Source organism: Phyllostomus hastatus, unplaced genomic scaffold (assembly GCF_019186645.2).
Source record: "Phyllostomus hastatus isolate PE091 unplaced genomic scaffold, TTU_PhHast_1.1 phas_scaffold_1674, whole genome shotgun sequence".
In the NCBI taxonomy this organism is placed as follows: domain Eukaryota; kingdom Metazoa; phylum Chordata; class Mammalia; order Chiroptera; family Phyllostomidae; genus Phyllostomus; species Phyllostomus hastatus.
This window is the reverse complement of record NW_025334011.1, coordinates 15,312,858-15,332,556: the sequence shown is the minus strand read 5'-3', so window position 1 is coordinate 15,332,556 and position 19,699 is coordinate 15,312,858. Positions and strand designations below refer to the sequence as shown.

The 19,699-nt window shown below is 45.8% G+C and overlaps 1 protein-coding gene across 19 annotated transcripts in view; it reads left to right on the top strand.

The window, feature by feature from the left end:
* The window catches only part of KIAA1217 (KIAA1217 ortholog), a 486,478-nt gene extending 479,642 nt beyond the window's left edge, over window positions 1-6,836 (top strand). For 8 of the 19 annotated variants that reach the window (XM_045858214.1, XM_045858207.1, XM_045858209.1 and 5 more), the window contains 6 exons: window positions 353-415; window positions 1,545-1,598; window positions 1,748-1,825; window positions 1,938-3,539; window positions 4,041-4,163; window positions 4,834-6,836. In XM_045858214.1, coding sequence (XP_045714170.1) covers window positions 353-415; window positions 1,545-1,598; window positions 1,748-1,825; window positions 1,938-3,539; window positions 4,041-4,163; window positions 4,834-5,328 — 2,415 coding nt within the window. In that variant the 3' untranslated portion in view covers window positions 5,329-6,836. Of the gene's footprint in view, window positions 1-352; window positions 416-1,544; window positions 1,599-1,747; window positions 1,826-1,937; window positions 3,540-4,040 lie in introns of all 19 variants that reach the window. The other 11 variants (XM_045858223.1, XM_045858221.1, XM_045858222.1 and 8 more) reach the window with 6 other exon arrangements.
* The last annotated feature ends 12,863 nt before the right edge of the window (window positions 6,837-19,699 follow it).

Below are 19,699 nucleotides of genomic sequence, written 5' to 3'. Positions count from 1 at the left end.
CCATGGCAGTATTATTCCTGCTACTAGATCTGTTTTAAAATACATGTCTCCCATGGCGGCATTGCAAATGTCTAACGATGGGTATGACATGGGTCGTGAGCAGTTGGAGCAGATGCCAGGCCACCCTGTCCCCCAGGCTCACGGGCCAGCAGGACATCCACTGTGCTGGCATTGCCACTGGGTTACATGCCAGCTCCTTCCCTGCCTGGAGGGTTCATTTCCACTCAGGCCCTAACATGCTGACTCCATAGCTGGAGTGGAAACTTTAGGGCCAAACCTCACGTATTTTTCTTCTCAAAACTTTTTACTTTGTGTGTTAGTTGTTTGATCATCTGAATTTAAAATCCCACAGAAGATGCTGTGTTGTTCGACTGCAGCAGCTGACTCATTGCACTCATTTGGGGGCCTCATGGAGGTGAGGGGACATTAAACTGGCGATGCTGGCTAGCTAATGCACCTCCTATCTTCTGCCATCTTTTGTGTGATTAATGGTGGCTTTGTTGTTTGTGTGTTTTTCCTTAAATGTGTATGAACATTCTTTACATTTTTAACCAGGGCGGTAGGATTGCTCTGGGTTGACTCGGGCAGGGCCTGCGTTATTGTGCTTTGTTTTGGTCATTGCTGTGAACCAAACTGCCTTCTTGGGATTGTATCCCGTCCTGCTAAAACCACCTCTTGGGCTTCTGCAGCAAGAAGAAAGGACAGCAGTGCCCTGGACTAGCGGGGCTTGGCTAGTGTTAGTGGCATTGTGATGGCCCCCCAGCACTGACACAGCCCGGCGGGCGGGGGCAGGGGGCCGTGCCTCCCGGGGAGCACTCTCCACTGCTGGTCCTCCCGGCTCGGCTCTGATGTTCTGGATCTTGGTATAAGCCTCAGAAGTATGTCTTTGCTCTGAATCAGAGAATACAGAGAATAAAATCTGATGTTCTGGTCACCACATTTGCATCAAATATCTGTTTTCTAAATGTTTAGGTGGATATCTAGCAGCATTATGACACTGAATTTGGATTTGATCTTCTTGGTATGATTAGTTTGAAGGCTATTTTGACACTTTCCTTGGCAAGTGCAAGTGCAAACTGCGAGTACATTTCAATCTGTTATTTGAAAAAGACTGAAAAAAAAATGTTTTTTTGTCATCTCAAAGTACCACACCCAACCAATGCAGATGTCTTTGTAGGACACTTTTCATAAACAAAACTGATAAGACTGCAATAACTAGCTGGTAGGGACATGAAAAATCTCCTGGTCTAGTGTATCAGTTTATAAGCAAGAAAGCAGAGGCCCTGAGAAGTGGAGTGACGTGCCTCAAGCAGCACCGTTAAGGGGCAGACCTGGACTAGAATCAGAGCCTTCTGCCTGCTGATGTTTGGTGCTTTCTGCGGTGCCATACCATTCTGGTTTTAGCTTCTGCTTAGCTCACTCTCAGGTGTGAAAAGAGGACATGTTCATGCAAAATCACTCCCTTTGTTCTCTTAACTGCTCCCCCACCAAATTTGAAATTCTTGAAGTATTTTGCTAATCGAGATTTTCATCTTTCAATTGAGGTTTTCATGCAAACACAGGGCATTTTTGGAAGTTGGCGAACAAAACAGCCCAAGGTAAACAGAGCTATAGGCTTTGGACTGGTGTGTAACAAATGTGCTTGGCCCGCATGTTTTGGAAGTGTAATTGAAGGAACAATTTAGTTATAGTCCACTTTGGGGGGATGTGGTTTTGTGGAGTAACATGTCCTACACTATTCTACCAGAACTTGGAATTTTCCCATGAAGACATACAGAAATCTGAGGTTGAATATGAAAATGACCCCCAAATGGAATCCCGAAAGGTGAGTTCCCCAGATCTGTGTTCCAACTGATACCATGCAGATTAACGACCTTCCTTTGCAGATCCATTTCTGATTAATGTGTGTGGTTTCCTTCCTCCACCCTCCCTGTCAGCCTATCGCAGGAGTTCTTACACCTGGTGGCCATCCTATGTGGGAAGGAGGAATGGAGAATAGTATTTCTGATGCCTCAAGAACATCGGAATGTCAAACTGACATCTTAATGATGGAAAATCCCATATCCAATAAGAGTTTACTTAGAGACAGCAGAAACTATTCCCAGAAAAATGTGTCTAAGACCAGTTCTAGTTTCCCTGGCATTAGTTCACTAGAAGATGAAATAAGCAAAGGGCCTAAAATCTCAGGACTGCAGGACCCTACCTCTGACACTGAGAGTGAGAAGATGAATTACGTGAAGACAAAAGAGATGAGTCAACAAGATCAAGAAAACACAGAGAAGTGTCACCTGCTCTCTCCCACTAGATCAACTGAATTAGGTACTTGTGATACCAAAACTCAAGATCAACGGGTTCCTGTGACAGAGTGTGGCCAAGTTGTGCTGAGACACAAGGGAGCTTGGCATGCTAATGTGAAGTCTAATGAGGACAGAGAATCAACCCTAAGTGCTCCCAGTGAAGAAAGTGCACCCACAGACAACATTGCCTTCATGATCACCAGGACTGCGGTCCAGGTTCTTTCCAGTGGGGAGGTCCACGATATAGTAAGCAAAAAGGGAGAAGATGTGCAGACAGTGAATATTGATGCCAAAAAAGAGACGACTTCCCAACAAGAAGGGAATGAACACGAAGCGCCGGTTGTCTGCCTAGATAAGAAACCAGTCATCATCATTTTTGACGAACCCATGGATATCCGGTCTGCATATAAGAGACTTTCAACCATATTTGAGGAATGTGATGAGGAATTAGAGAAAATGATGACAGAGGAAAAGATAGAGGAGGAGGAAGAGGAAGAAAATGGAGATGCTTTGGTCCAGAATAACACCTCCCAAAAGTCTCACAAGGTTGTGTCAGGCAGCCCCGGATCAGGACTGAAGGCCGAGAGTCGACTGCGGCCACACCTCCTCTTAGAAGGCACCAAAGTATCGGGAGGACAGGAGATGAATGAGACCGATCTGCCTACGTGCAGCCAGGCAGATTCTCCAAGTTCAGACAGCAAGTGTGACGTGACATATGACCAATTTGAAAGCCCCAAGAAAAAGTTTAAGTTCAAATTCCCTAAAAAGCAGCTTGCTGCTCTCACTCAAGCCATTCGCACGGGAACCAAAACGGGGAAGAAGACTTTGCAGGTGGTCGTCTATGAAGAGGAGGAAGAGGATGGCACTTTGAAACAACACAAAGAAGCTAAGCGATTCGAAATTACTAGGTCTTCTCAACCTGAGGACTCTCCCCAAAATAGGCTCAAGAGACAAGAGCAGCCCAGTCTAGACAGCACATCTCCCATTTCAAGAACTGATGAGATTAGGAAAAATACCTACAGAACACTGGACAGCCTGGAGCAGACCATCAAACAGCTTGAAAATACGATCAGTGAAATGAGTCCAAAAGCCCTAGTTGATACCTCATGTTCTTCCAACAGAGATTCTGTTGCAAGCTCAACCCACATAGCCCGGGAGGCCTCTCCCCGATCCTTGCTAGTTCTGGAAGAAGCTCCCACTGCCCTAGAGCTCCCCTCATCAATACCTTCAGCTTCACGTAAGGTACCTTGGTCTGGCGGAAAATGAAAAGACCCAGCTGCTTTCTTAAATCTGCCATAATCACCATTAGCAAAAGGTGTCTTGTGATTTACTTGCTTCCTTTCAGGTGGCTCATTTTTTTGTCTGTTCACCTGGATACCTTTCTCTCACACTGTCTCCTTCACCTTCAAAACAACAATAACTAGGTGTCTAACAGCTAATTGATTGTTTGCCTCTGTTGCTGATTGGTGTTGGGTAAACGCAAGGATGCTGGGTCATCCATTTGCCATTGAAATGATTGCTGATACTCACATTAAAATCTGTTTGATTGGTAGTGGAGCAGTTTATTCTGTTTGATTCTCGGAATTAACCCCAGTGGTGTCTTCTGATGTCCATGTCCTAGATCTGTCCTGCATGGAGGGCTGTGGCTTCTCACGTTGAGCTTCTCTGCACATAGCGGGGCAGCCTCACCAATAATGCACTCACGTGCTGCTTCTCTTTCCCCTTTGCTGTTCTTCCCCACAGGCCTCCAGCGGGACCCCACAGACCAGCAGGATGCCAGTCCCCATGAGCTCCAAGAATAGACCTGGAAGCCTGGACAAACCTGGCAAGCAGACCAAACTGCAGGATCCCCGCCAGTATCGTCAGGTAGTTTTACCTTAAACCCAATTTTGGATGGACACTCTTACAGTTAAGAAGCAAGTCACTGACTTAGTTTATACCAAATATTGTGTTTTCTCTGTAAGCTATGGCTTATGTAGACTTCCTGGATCTGGGGGCATGAAGAAAGTCTAAAAATCTTTGTTGAACTTTTCACCACGCTTTTGCATGCTTGCAATAAAACATCTTTTGCTGTGTGACTCCAAAGTTTAACCATTAACACAAGCTGCCACACCAGTTGGCTTTTCTTTGGTGAATGTAGTGGTTCATCAGAAACCAAGCCAGACAGACCTGTTGGTGAACTGTCCTAGAAGTCACCCGTACTAACATATATGTCGACTGCACTGCATCAGAGGCACATTAACTCTCCGTCACCATGCCCCACCCCCACCCCAATAATAACCCAGACGCATGGCTGACCGAGCACCGGGAATGGTCTTCCTTTTCTCCTGTTCTGCACATCCTTTGCTCTGTACTTTGGGGGGTATCTACCAGGTCCAGTACAGCACAACGAGACTTAGTTCAGGCCTTGCACTGATGTGGTTTGTTTTGGTGTCTTTTATTTAATTATTCTCAGAAGGGCTGTGTTGCCAGACCCTGTGGAATGATCATGTTACCAGCTTTCTGACAAACTGTCTCCCACCATCTTTATTTGCAGGCTAATGGAAGTGCTAAGAAAGCTGGTGGGGACTGTAAGCCTACTTTCCCCTCCTTACCTGCTTCTAAGATTCCAGCCCTTTCTCCCAGCTCTGGGAAATGCAGTTCTCTGCCCTCTGCTAGTGGTGACAGCTCTAACTCCCCTAATCCAACTGCTTCTAAACCATCGGTTACTTCTAACCCTCTCAGCCCCCAAACAGGACGATCTGCTCCCTCTGCCTCCCTCATCCCCTCTGTCTCTAATGGCTCCTTGAAGTTTCAGAGCCCCACTCACACAGGTAAAGGTCACCATCTTTCATTCTCACTGCAGACTCCAAATGGCCGAGCAGCCCCTTCCTCCTGCTCCTCTTCCCCCCCCTCCCCCGCCTCCCCCACTTCACTGAATCAAGGTGCCAAGAGCATCAGGACCATCCACACTCCTAGCCTCACCAGCTACAAGGCACAGAATGGAAGTTCAAGCAAAGCCACCCCATCCACAGCAAAGGAAACCTCTTAAAGGCCAAATCCTATTAGGCACAAGTTGAAGTTGCATTTAAAAATTCAAAAAAAATTTTAATAGTCCTTAACAACTGTTTTCACCAGAGAATGTAACATATTGCTGTACTATTTGAGGCTTAATGCTAAGTATGTGCTAAATATTGGAGTAATAGATTTCAGTAAAGCTTGTTTTGTTTTTTACTTTGTTGCTGTTGTAATTCCACAGTGTTCACCGTCTATATTCAATACCTGTTAAATGAAGTGAGCATGTGTTACAGAAAGCAAGTGTGGCGAGAGCGAAGGGTGCGTGTGAGACAGGAGAAAGTGTATTCGGCATGTAAAACATGTATGATTCCAAAATTTTAGTATGTTTTATATAAAAATATTTTTCATTATGGAGACTAGAAATGAACAGAGAAATACACAAGTGTGACTATACAAATTGTAAAACAGATACTATAATATTTCCTTTTATTTTAGTGTTATTTAGCTTTATTACAGATTTCTATTTTTGTCAAAACTTCATGGTTCCTTTCAAGATCTTTTTTGCCAAAACATTTTGATACTATAGCATTGTACATTTGAAAGTAGTATGCTAGACAATAAGCCAATGAACTTCTGCGCCAGCCAACCCAGGGGCACATATAGAAAGCAATTTATCGAAACAATTGCACTGCCATGAAAATTATGCATAATAATTTGCCAACCCAAACAAGCTAGTTTTCTTTGCATTGCTTTCTATTTTTTTTTTAAAATCTATTGGGATTCTCTAGTTGTTTTCTTTGCAGTACGTCACCCCTTCCTTTGTTTTCTCAGACCTGGCGACTCACACCGTCTAACATTGTGGATTTTAAAGTGTACACTTCTGTACTGTTCTGTAAACTGATAAAATTTTGTAAATATATAAATAAACATAAAAATACTGTATGTGACAGCACAGAGAGTAGTTTTCCCACACCAAAGTTAGTTTTTATGCATGCTTTAAAAATATATATTGGGATGGGCAGAAATGGAACTATCCATACCTTTTTAAAGAGCAACAAGTTTGCACAGCTAGAGTGTTTTTGTAAATAACTGTATTTGTATAACACAGTCATGTAATATACAGAACTATAAGCAGAGACTTTGGAAAACTAAATAAAGGGCTGCATGCTTATTATTTTTTGTACCTTGTCACTGTAGCTACTTCCTAATCAAAAAACAAAACAGAATAATAGCCAACTTAAATGGTTTGGGCTTCGAGGGCATTGTAAACATGTAACCAGCCACAAACGGGTATTCTGAAAGCTCTACTCTGAAAATTCTGGGGCGGCTCATGATGAGTTCTCAGTGCAAGTGCGGTGCCTTCCAATGTAACCTGCTGACTCTCTTCTCTCCTCTCCGGCTCATCAAGGGTGTGGCTGGCAGAAAGCAAACCTGGGCACAGAGTTCACCCCTTCATTTCACAGGGGGGCTCTTCCTACCTTCTCTTTCCTGTTTGAATTCTAGTTGAAGTAAAGCAGAAATAAAATGTCTTTATCACTAGGATTTTTTGTGTGTGTTCTCAATTTTAAAAAGTACTATTTGGTCTAGAGGGAAATATGCTAACATTACACTTTTCCTTTTAAAAATAGAGATAAAAGTGAAAATAATACCAAGATTATGAATTGACTGCAAGAACAATCTCAGGAACCCACTTATTATTTTTTTGCCTCTGAAATATTGAACTTGGTGGTTTCATGTAAAGTGCAGATTTTCTTATTACTGTAGTGCCCAGTGCTCGTGTTTGCAACCTTCGGGCTTGCTGAGCTGGCAGGCCCTCGCCAGAAATATTTTATCCCGTCTCTACTCACAGTAGTAATCATAATCACACGTTTTAGGTAGTTCTCAGGAAAGTTATCTTATAACTTTAGGTATAAAAGGTACCCACATTTCAATCATGTCCCATGATGGACTCAACAGCTGCATTATGTTAAAGTAGACATAATAGCCAGCTAATTCATGCCAGTAAATTTGCTCCTGTTTATGGACAGCTGAGACTCCTTGGTAAAGAGTAGATTGTGGCTCACACTTTAGTGGAACTTCAGACTTCCCTGAGCTCTGGCAGGACATACAGGTGATGGTCAATTTCAACTCATGTAATGAAGGAAAGAATGGTTTCACCAGGTGAGGGAAACTCAACACGGCCCCTGCCAGAGACCCAGCAGCCTGCTGCCTGCTCCTCAAGAAGCTGGAGGGGAGACCATCATAACTGGAGGAACACAATCAGCTGCCGATGACAACACTTAACTAAAAGGCACTTCAGTTCCTTCAGCAGCTCAAGTGGGCAATATCAGATAGGATGAGTTGCTGGATTTTTAGATTTTGTTAAAACACTATTAGCAGCACTGGCTGGTATGGCTTAGTGCATTGAATGCTGGCCTGCGAACCAAAGGGTCAAAGGTCGCTTGTTTGATTCCCAGTCAGGGCACATGCCTGGGTTGCTGGCCAGGTCCCCAGTAGGGGGTGTGCGAGAGGCGACCACATTGATGTTTCTCTCCCTCTCTTCCTCCCTTCCCTTTTCTCTAAAATAAATAAATAAATAGGATCTTTTTAAAAATACTATTAACATACTCTCACTATATTATCATTTAAGCTCATCAGTCAACTAACCAGCTATTATATCTGAAAAAGACTCTTAAAAATAAACCATGAGGGCGTCTCGGATTCACTCAACAGTCTATAATCAGTTCTGCCTGCTGGTGGCATTACATTGAGCTTGTCTGGGTCTTCTCATCAGTTAGCGGAGAATAATGGAACCTACCTCAGGACTGCTGAGAGAATTAAAGGAGATAAACGCGAAATTTCTAAGACAGCCTGACACATACCAAACACTCAATAAAGGTCAGTTAGGATGGTTGTCGTCATCATCGCTGCTGCAGTAGTGATGGGACACTGTTCCTACCCTAAGAGGCTTCTGGTCTAGTGGGGAGGAGGTGGCACAAGCACAGGCGGGCAGGGTCGGACAAGGAAGATGGAGGTGGTGGCAGCTGTCCATCTTGCAGGTCCGATACAAAACGTTTAGTAGAGAAAAGCATTGAAGAGGCTGTTTTTCTCTTAATGCTGCTTATGACCAGAATTCTTTCCGAAGTAAAACAAAGACTTAGAGAGACCTGGGCAAAGCCAAGGCCCTGGAACCACAACTGCAGAAGCACGGTCATTTTGTGAGGTGTCGTTTTCAGGCTTGGGAGAAGGTGCACCCAAATCACCCCCACCCAGACCCCTGTGGTGGTGAGGGGTGGACCTGGCACCCACCTCTGAGCCAGTGTCAGGCGCAAAGACGCATGACGAAAAGCATGTACTCCAGTGGTTACTGAGAGCAGGTTTAGCCACTCTCCCAGCCCCCACCCAGATTCAGGACAAATCCAGGCCTCTCCCTGACAGCCTGCCTTGGGGTGGAACTAGCTTGCACCCTTGTCCAAGGCTCTGTTAATGCAAAAGCATTTGAAAGCAACCAGGAGCTTTTTTTGGAGACAGTAGAGGAATGAAGACTACTACTGAAGATTCAAAAGGTAATTTTGTACAAGTAACGAGGTGACCTGTCCAGGAAAATACGCCTTGGGCCACGGGTCACAGGCAGCCGTGCACACTCCGATCTCTTCTGAGGAGATAATGTCCAAAAGGAATAAAGACTATAAGAGCACTTTTGAGGAGAAATTCCCATACCCTGCCACGTACCCTGCCACGGGTCATGGCCACAGTCTGGCCAAGAGGTTCACCCTGTTGACCTGGAGGCAAGAGGGTCCCTGGAAGCCAGCTCCCACCACGCTCTGCAATGGCTCCCTCTAGTGGCACCAGTGCCTCCATACTGTTTCCGCACACGGCACATTTTTCATCCCCATCTGGCTTTCTTGAAAGGCTTTACCTATAACGATTCCTTATTAAACAAGAGAGTAAGTCCCCTTCTTACTGATGAAGGGCCAATCTTGCACCTTTACCAGTCCACACACCTCTGCAGGGGGTAGGAACACACATGATCCGAAATGCTGGCCTGTCTGGGGAAGGCAGTGTTAGATTAGATCTGTGATCACCTGAAACATGTCAGATCAGAAACATGAGACACCTGAGATTCCTTAGGTTCTCCAAGGAAGGCTAAGTTCGTTTTTGACATGTTCAGCCTCCTTTCTCGGGTCTTTCCCCCTTTCCGATCGTGTGCTCACTGGACTACACGCTCCAAGGCCTGAGTCTGGGGCCCCAGCGCTTCTTTCCTCTACATCCCTGGTCCCCTCTCAGCCAGAAAAGGGCTGTCCAGGCCCAGGCCCTGCTCTTCTTTTGCACAGTCCGTCCGCTTTCTGAACCACGAGAAGCGCTTCTTGCCCTGACATCAGCCCCAATAAACCAAGCCAAGAGGTTGTGTTTTACTGAGAAGAAAGAGTTCACTCACCTGGAAATGAAGTCAGGGAAGGAAACTTTCAGAAATAAATAGATCATTGTGTGGTGATCACAATCAACATTCTTTATTTCCACAAGTGAGGAGTCTTACAGTGGAGGGGACCTTGCCAGGTCTGACACACCTTACATGACCTGGACAAAGAATGTCCTTTCACTGTGTGGCCCCAGAGAAAGGGGCCATGACCTCCTTTTGCCCTTCTAAGATTCCTCAAAGGAGGTACTCCCGAGAGAAAGCAGGCATCCCTGCTCCGTGAGACCTGGCTGCTCACTGCCTTAGCTCTTTGCTCAAACCATTTGCCCCATCACTCCCTTCATTGCAGTCACCTCTACTCAGACAAGCCTGAGCCACAGGGATTCTGTGTGGCAGGATCAGGGCCCCTGCTGTGAGTGCCCTCTCCTTCATAGCACTGAGAGGAGTCTGAAGTATATAGTAAGCACCGGATTTACTATCTACAATGTACCCAAAGGGGCACATGCCATGAAGGACCATGCTTTCCTATGGAGACACATGTTGGTAGAGTGGAGGTGGGGGCTCACACTGTACCTACCACTCCTCGTCCAGAGCCAGAATATTAAGATTCCGTTAAGATTCTGGAGGGTTTCAGGAACAACTGTTCACTTGCTGCCACTTAGTGGTTATTTCTGGAACTTCTCTGGGAGACTTGGAAGGCCTGCTCTTCACTAAAAACCTCTTCACTTCCCTCATTTCCATTTTGCCACAGCTGCAACAATGCACAGCTGGCCCATATGCAGCATGCAGCAACATGCAGCTGCGACCCGGGATGCAAATGCGAGGCAGGTGGCATTTTCCTCTTCTTGAGACCTCCGTTTCAGAACGACTACCTCCCATCATTCCTATTTTGGGAGAAAGTGATGATAAACTAAGGCACTGGGAAAGTAATGTTCCCTTCCAAGCACTTTGGGGCTATAGGAAGATGGTGTTTAATCAAATGGCTACGCACCCAGTGGTGGAATTCCAAATATCAGAGGGCATAAGTGTGTGGTCTCAATGCTGATGTCCACACACACCCTCCCATTCATACGACATCCTAATCCCCAATGTGATTGTATTAGGAGGTGGGGCCTGAGCAGGTAATGTAGGTTAGCTGAGGTGACGAGGAGGCCCTCATGCTGGAACGAATGCCCTCAGGAGGAGACATACCTGAGAAGGTGGCATTTGCAAGCCCGAAGGGAGCTCTCACTAGAACCTGACCATGCCAGCACCCTGATCTCAGACTTCCAGACTCTGGAACTATGAGAAATAAATGCCTGTTGTTTAAGCCACCCAGTCCGTGGTATTGGTTACAGCAGCCCCAGCTGACTAAGATAAGAAGCAAGGTGGAATTCCCTGGGGAATAACTCCCATAGGCAGGAATTCTAGTCCGAGGAGGCAGCCCTCTGCACTGCCTACCGTACACTTTGTTCTGGTCCCCATGAATTTGCTATTGTTTCGTTTCTACTTGTGGAATTTCCTGAGGATGCATTGCCACCTCCTGCAGGGATGAAAGAGCTAGCAGTTACAAACACCTGGGTAAAGAAAGAAGCCACATGCCTTTGTCCTGTCCTTGTGCAATTGATATTCTGGATCCAACAATAAGTTTATATGTATCTCAGTTACATTTTCACCTGTTAGATTCAACAGATCACTCCAGGTGCACTTTGATAAAACCCAGCCCCTTTACCGGGGCCTACAGGGCTCTGCTGTGCGGCTCCTGCCAGCACCTCCAGCTGGACCTCTGATGACTCTGTGGCGCTTTTTGCCTGATGACTGGATGCAAAGACATTACCTCAGCTTGTGGGTAACCCTTATTGTCCCCCAAAGCTGTATTAGAACAGCGGGGGAGGCACATGTGTGAAATATATAATGAAGGGTCGAATGCTACCAAAGAAGGTGGAGATGTTCTGCCCAGGCACCTTTTTTAAGGGCTCTCAGCTGTCGGCACTGCGAGGAAGATCAGGACCACACAGAGCCTGAGGTGTTCTTTCTTCCAATGCACGACTTCCCTGCAGAGCTGACCTTCCATCTCCTGGCCACCAGTAAATGTCCACAGTTCTCAACCACAGGCCATTTTGCCTCCCTCCAGCAGACATTTAGGGATGTCTGGAGACATTTTTGGTTGTCATAACCAGGAGCAGTTGGCAAGTTCCTGGCACCTAGTGGGCAGAGGCAAGGGGTGCTGTATGTTGCACAGGAGGGGCCCCCATAGCTGAGAACGGCCCAGCCCGTGTGTCTGCAGTGCCACGAAGCCCTGATGGTTGTGCCACGTTTCATAAGCAAAGCCATTCCCTTTGAGGGGAGCCTCTACACCTGCAGCTGGCTGTGATGAAGGGTGACCTCCGGTGGCAGAGGAAAAAGTACCTCTCCTTCCCCTCATGCACCAGGCCACCTCCTCTCGTCCTCAAACTCCTGCTCTTTTTGTTCCCACGTTATAGCCTTTTCAAACTTTTGTCTTTTTGTGTTTATTTTAACATAAGTTCCCCTCTTACAAGTTGGGTTTTGAAGGGAGGGAGAGAGGCGGCCATGGAAATTCCCTCAGGTGTCACGGGCTCGAAGCCCTGTCCTCTCACAGCCACGCAGAATGGGAAGCGTGAGGCAAGCGCGTGTTCTCCAGCGTGACCAGCCATAAGAATCAGCTGGGGGCTCGAAGCATTCACAGGCCTGCGGTACCTGGGCCCAGTACCTGGGTATTGGAAAAGCTCACCAGGTAGGTAACTCTGGAGTTCAGTGAGGTAGGAATGGCTGAGGTAACCATGGCAGCTCTACCCTGAAGGTCCATCAGGAGGTTCCGCACCCCTCTGCCGGGCTCTCTGCAGCCTCCTGGGCCAAAAGGCAGGAGTGTGAACCAGAACCTCTGTGGCCTCCCTCACTGACTCAGGGGGTTGTGTCCTGCTCTTCTGGGTCGTGTATGGCTGGGGGGGCAGGGGGGTGCGGCCGGTTGACCTGCAAACATTCTCGTAGCGGCAGGGCACTAAACAACAAAAAAGTAACCTACTAGTTTGCCTGGAGCTGCAGTTAGGAGGGAGCCAGGGTGAGAGGAGGGAGGAATGAAGCAGATGTGCTCAGAGGCCAAAAAGTCTGGTTAGAGAAGCTGGGGAGCCTCGGGACAAAAAGGGGGGACATGAGTGCCTCTGCCTCCATTCCTGGCTGCTTTCCAGGCCCAGTGCCAGTTCTGAGACACCATCAGCTTTTTCTTGGGAGAGTGAAGGGGTTCTTGCTTCTGAGTAAAAAATGCTACATCACAGCAGGCTCTAAGGACCCGGACAAAGGGAGTCCTACCTGACACGTCCACTTTGAAAAAATCACACGTGTGACTACACGCATGATTTCCAGAGACCCTGTTTCCTGGAAAGTGAGGGTGTCATCTGGGGTAACCGGGAATCCTGAGATCTTTTACCCCTCCAAGAATGGCCCACATCAACCCGTGTCCTCAAAGAACTCAGAACCCAGCAGGAAAGTCAAGACAGCAAAGAGACACAAACCACTGAGGCAGAGGACAGGTGGGGCACAAGCCGGATGGCCCTCACTCACCAACAGGGAGAAGAAGCGAAGGTCCACTCCGAGAAGCGGGGCTGGGCCGGTGCCTTAGGGGAGGAGCAGAGCTGGTGTCTTGAAGTAGGTTGGAACCAAAATAAAAATGGCCTTGCATGCTAAGCAACAAAGTAATTTTCTTTGTAGGAAAAAGGAAAATGTTAGTAGATCTGAACCAGAAAAGTGACTCAATTTGTACTGTGTAAACCATTTGGGAAGAGGGTAGGGGAATGCAGAAAGAGAGGCTCTGAGCCGAGAAGGCTTAGGAGTGACGGGTTGCTGAGCCTGACGAGTGACTCCACCTGGTGCCTCTGTGGATGTGTGGGGCTGCGGGTTTCCACCAGGCCCAGAGTCTCATTTCTCTTGCTCTCATTCCACCTCTGCCTTCTGCAAAATTAAAAGATCCTGCTTGCCCATGGATGGCATTGAGAAGAGGTTCTCAAATTCCATCAACATGAAGCACTGTGTATGCAGCCACATACATTGTTGCCACATTATTCTGTTGCCATAGCAATACCAGGTACTTCTGGCAAGATGCTGGCACTGAGAAAAGCTGACAATATTTTTTGAAAACTTTTGTTTTTATAATTAGAGATCAAAGTTTTGAAAGGTTACCTTAATTGTCTCAAGTTCAGTCACTCCAGTGCCTGAAGGAGACAGACTACCAGTGAGAGAGACTTGACACTCTTAGTTCCCTCAAGACACCGCTATTCTGGGTGCAGCCTCAACATCTACCCATCCCTGGGCTCTAACTGTAGTCCTCTAGGTCAGGGCCAGAACCGTCCTGCCTTACTTGCTTCAAGGAGAGTATCACCAACTCTGGACCCCTGCAGTGGTGACAGCCAGGTTGATCTGGCAAGAAGAGCTCAGTTCCCTTAGATAAAGACGTGCATGGTATGCAGCCCAGCTGATGAGCAAGCTTGCACATATGAGAAGTCAGCCCAGGATGACCTAGAGCTCAGGCTGCCCCTCCCTCTCCCTCAGTTATAACCACTAGAGCATCAGGGAATGGAAATTGCTTTCTGCCACACTACCTTGCTGCTACGGAATTAGAAAAGACGAGACACTGCTTTGAGTTAGTGACCTAATCAGCTTACTTCTCCCAAAACCTTTCTGCACATTTTTTCAGTGCGAAGCAGGGCTGGAAAACGGCACCTGAAGGAAGGTGGCCATTATTCCAGGGACACAGGGGGAGGAAGGAGGGAGGGTGGCCGAGGGTAACAAACACACTGGGGCTGATGCAGTGACAGTGAGGGTGGCTCTAAAATCAGGAAGAACAGCAGTGATGTTAGTGATGGGAAGCACCAGATGCAGAGAGGTTGAATCAAGAAAAAATCCAGGCAACACCTGCAAAGCCACAGTGTGGTCAACGAGAAACTTCCAAGGGGACGGTCCAAGATGGTGGCAGAGGAGGTGAAAGTTACAGTCACCTCCTCCCAGGACCAAACCGGAGCTACAACTAAAATATAGAACAATCAACCTGAAAAACCAACTGAAGACCAGCCTAAGTCTTACAGTCAAGGGTTTACAGAAGAAGCCACATCGAGACTTGTAGGAAGAGCAGAGACACGAAAAGGGCTGCTCCGCTCCCATGGGCAGAGGCTGAGATTCTAGAGGGATATGTCAGCTGCAGAGGTTACCCCTAAGAAGCATGGGTTCTGAACTCCATGCCAGACTCCCCAGCCCAAAGCACCAGAGATAAGAAGATGCACCCACGTAACGGTTGTGAAAATCAGTAGGGATTGTCTGCCAGGGAGACACACAAGTCGGCCAGAGACACAGGCACCCTCTTAAAGAACCAATGAACAAAACCTCATTCAGACACTCAGCCTGGGCTCTGGCACAGAATGAACTAGATTTGTGTAAAGAGAAACTGGGGTTTGCTGGTGCTGGGGAGATAGCTGAAGGGACAGCTGCCAGTATCCCTTTGCTGAGTCCCTCTCTCACACCGCAGATACAATCTTTCTTGGGTGGGGCACTACCCTCCTTGTGGTATCATCCTGGGAGAAGGCACCAGCCCCATCCTCTGGACTCCCTCCTGTCACTGCACCCTGTGAAGCTCATTTCCTGCAGAGGCATCAGCTGCTTGGGTCAGAGCATAGAGCTCCCGGCAGAACTCAAGGCATGCCAATAACTGAGTTGCATGGCTTTGAGGTGGGGGTCATTCCCCCCACTTTCTTGTGAACTTGGAAAGTGCCTTCCCCTCACAGGAGATCCACTAGCCCCATTGTCCAGACTCCAGACAGCCTCATACTCCCAATTCCTGGTGGCTCTGCCCTGCCAAATGTGGGCTTTCCAGGAGGTCTGGGCAGAATCCTGGACAGACTGAGTTGTGTGGCTCTGGGGTGGGGGCCACTCCCCACTACTTCCCACAGGCCTGACCAGTGACTTCCTGTCATGGGAGATCCACTAGCACCACCCTCCCAGCTTGTGGTGGCCCTGCTCTGCTGAACTTCGGCTCTTGGCAGAATCTGAGACAGACTGAGTTGTGTGGCTTTGAGGCTGTGGCAATTCCCCCTACCTCCCTGTGAGCCTGGCCAGCACTTCCTCTCATGGGAGATCGGCTAGCCCCACGCTCCAAAACTTGGGAGTTCTATTCTGCTGAGCTTGACCTCTCCAGGACCCAGCAGAATCTGGGACAGACTGAGTAGTGTGGCTCTAGAAGGGGGACCTTTATTGCCTTGCACACCCAAACAGTGTAGAGCCTTCCTTTCACATGTCCAAATCTTGGTCTGATTGGGCCTGATAAAGTCTGATGGGCTCACCCTGATGACTCCCTGAGACTCCTCCACCACAAAGGTATGTGGGCACCCAGAGGGTGGCAGCTAGACTTACTATGTACTCTGAGACTTTTCCTGAGTGGCCTCAGACCCAGCACTAGCACTGAGTTTGAACCCACATCAGCCTGCTGCAGACCACTCTTCCCTACTTGGTGACTCACTGAGAACCTATCTCATGCAACTCGAGTACCAGTACAGGCTCTTTCAGTGACTGAGTCTTACAGGCAGTCAGCAGGCTAAGGCAAGCAGAGATGGATCTTGGGGTGCCTTGGGCTTTTTACTGACCAACTCACTACTGATGGAGGCAGGGCTTGGTGTGCAGCCTGGTCCTTCCCATACACACATCCAGGCCCAGCAGAGGCAGCCACAAACTGGATTGTTTTGTAGCTCCAAATAGGCTGCCCAGAACCAGTCACAGGAAGTAGCTAACATTGATGTGTACCAGAGTCTCCCAAGGAGCCCCAGAGCCAACACACCCAGTTGCCAGTTCAGATAACATCAGAGCAGGATCCAATTGACTTCACAAGCCCCATACCCAAAGAGAGATCTCAGTAGGCACCTGACTCTGCTGAGGCAAATTTTGCTTCTTGGGGTCAGCACCTGCACAGCAGCTCATACACTGTGGTTGGGGTCAGTCTTCACAATCAGCCAGCCTGAAGTTGACCCCACACACAAATGAGCCAATAGCAATCAAGACTCAGTTACAACAGGAGGACTTACATAACTCACACAATGTACATTCTTGAATCGCCCAACTCAGGTGATCAAGGAGATCATTTCACAGGGTCCCATATGACACCTATTACGTAAGACTTGAGACATAGCAGATGTACCAAATGCAAAGAAATAAACACAAAAAAGCAACCACAATGGGGAGACAAAGAAACATTCCCCAAATAAAAGAACAACAAATAATCTCCCCCCTGAAAAAAAAAAAGCTATATGAAATGGAGGCAAGCAATTTACCAGATATGGAGTTCAAAAAAACAATGGTTATAAGGATGCTCAAGGAATTAGTGAGAACTTCAACAGCATTAAAAAAGAACATAGAAACCATAAAAAGAATCAGACAGAAAATACACTAAAAAGAATAAACTGTAGGGAACTGAATAGGAGGTCTGAAAGATAAGGTAGCAGAAAACACCCAGTAAGAGCAGCAGAATGAAAAAAATAAAAAAATAGTTTAGCTCTGGCTGCTGTGTCGCTCAGTTGTTTGAAATTTGTCCTATGCACCAAAAGGCTGGGGGTTCGATTCCCAGTCAGGGCACATACCTGGTTGTGGGTTTAATCCCAGGGTGGAGCACAAATGGAAGGTAACCAACCTATGTTTCCCTCTCACATTATTCATGTCTCTCTTTCCCCCTCTCATTCTTTCACTCCCTCTAACTTCATCTCTCTCTCTAGAAACATATTTTTGAAAAATGAAAACAGTTTAAGGGACAATGTGAAGCATGACAACATATGCATTATAGGTACATAATGCATATAGGTACACAAGGAGGAGAGAGAGCAAGGGATCGAGAAACTAGCTGAAGCAATAATGAGGAAAAACTTCCCAAATCTAGCGAAGGAAAAAAGACACATGAGTCCAGGTAGCACACAGAGTCCCAAGCAAGATGAACCCAAAGACACATCATAATTAAAAAGGCAAAGGTTAAAGACAAAGAGAAAATCTTAAAAGCACAGGTAGTTAGGTACCTACAAGGGAGCTCCCATAAGACTGTCAGCTGATTTCTCAACAGAAACATTTCAGGCCAGAAGACATTGCCATGAAATATTTAAAGTCATGAAAAGCAAATATCTACAACCAAGACTGTCTACCCACAAGGCTATCATTTAAAATTGAAGGAGAAATGCCCTGGCTGGGTGGGTTAGTTGGTTTGAGCATCATCCTGTACACCAAATGGTTGCAGGTTTGATTAGGACACATACCTAGGTTGAGGGTTTAATTCCCAGTTGGGGCACAAATGGGAGGCAACTGATTAATGTTTCTCTCTCATCTCTCTCTCTCTCTTCCTTTCTCTCTAAAAATCAATAAACATATCCTATGGGGAAGATTAATAAAAATAAAATTAATGAAGTTGAAGGAGAAATATTTATTTTCTTTTTCAGGCCAAGAAAAAGTTTGGGAGTTCATTACCACCAAAACATTATTACAAGAAATGTTAAAGGGCCTGCTTTAAGAAGAAAACAGAAAAGAAAACAGAGAAACATAGTAAAAAGAAAAAATAAAATATATATGTACCTATCAACAATCCCTTTAAATGTAAATGACTTAAATGCTCTAATCAAAACATACAGGGTAGCTGAATGGATAAGAAAACAAAACCAATGTATATGCTGTCTATAAGAGACTCACCCACCTCAGAAAGAAAGATACACACAGACTGAAAGTAAAGGGATGAAAAAAGATATTTCATGCAAATGGAAATGAAAAAAAAACAGCTGGAGTAGCAAAACTTAAAACTTAAATCTGAAAAAATAGACATTAAAACAACGGATATAGTAAGAGACAAAGGATACTACATAATTATAAAGATAACAATCCAATAAGAGGCTATAACCCTAGTAAACAGCTATAAATCCAAAACATAGAAATCCATAAGCCTGTCAGCTGACTTCTCAAAAGAAACCTTGCAGGCAAGGGGCTGGAAAGAAGTATTCAAAGTCATGAAGGGCAAGGACCTACAATTCAAGATTACTCTATGCAGCAAAGCTATTATTTAGAATGGAAGGGCAGATAAAGTGCTTCTCAGATAAGGTCAAGTTAAAGCAGTTCATCATCACCAAGCCCTTATTATATGAAATGTTAATGGGACTTATCTAAGAAAAAGAAGATAAAAAATATAAATAGTAAATAACAACAAACTCACAACTATCAACAACCGAACCTAAAAAAACAAAAATAAAAACAAAAATGAACTAAGCAGACAATTAGAACAGGAACAGAATCACAGAAATAGAGATCAGATGGAGAGTTGCAGTGGGGAGGCGGTGGGGGAGAATCGGGGGAAAGGTACAGGGAATAAGAAGCATAAAGAGTAGATACAAAATAGACATTAGGGGGAGGCTAACAATGGTATGGGAAATGGAGAAGCCAAAGAACTTATATGTATAACTCATGGATATGCACTAAGATGGGAGAATGCTGGTGGAACTGGGGTACAGGGTGGAGGGGAATAAAGGGGAGAAAAATGGGACAACTGTAATAGAATAATCAATAAAATACATTAAAAATAAATAAAAATAAAACTTTTAAAAAAGAAGTATAAATTGGTAGTTATAGAACAGTCACAGGGATGTAAAGTATAGCATAGGGCATCAAGTAGCCAATGAAATATCAAGCATTATCCACGGACATCAGCAGTGGGGTGGTGCTCTGTGGAGGGGGCAATGAGGGAAAAATTGGGACAATATAATTGCATAAATAAAATATAATTTCAAAAAATAATTAAAAATACTTAGTATGAAATCTTGTTTGATATAGCACATATCATTTAGTGGAAAATGTACAACCTTAAATGCTTATATTACAATAGTGGAAAGACTGAAAATGAGTTAATCTCCTTAGCCTACGCATTCAATTTAAGAAATTAAAAAGAACATAATCCCCCAATAGGAAGAAAAAAAATTAAAGACATCACATTGAATTATAAAATTCACAGAGCATG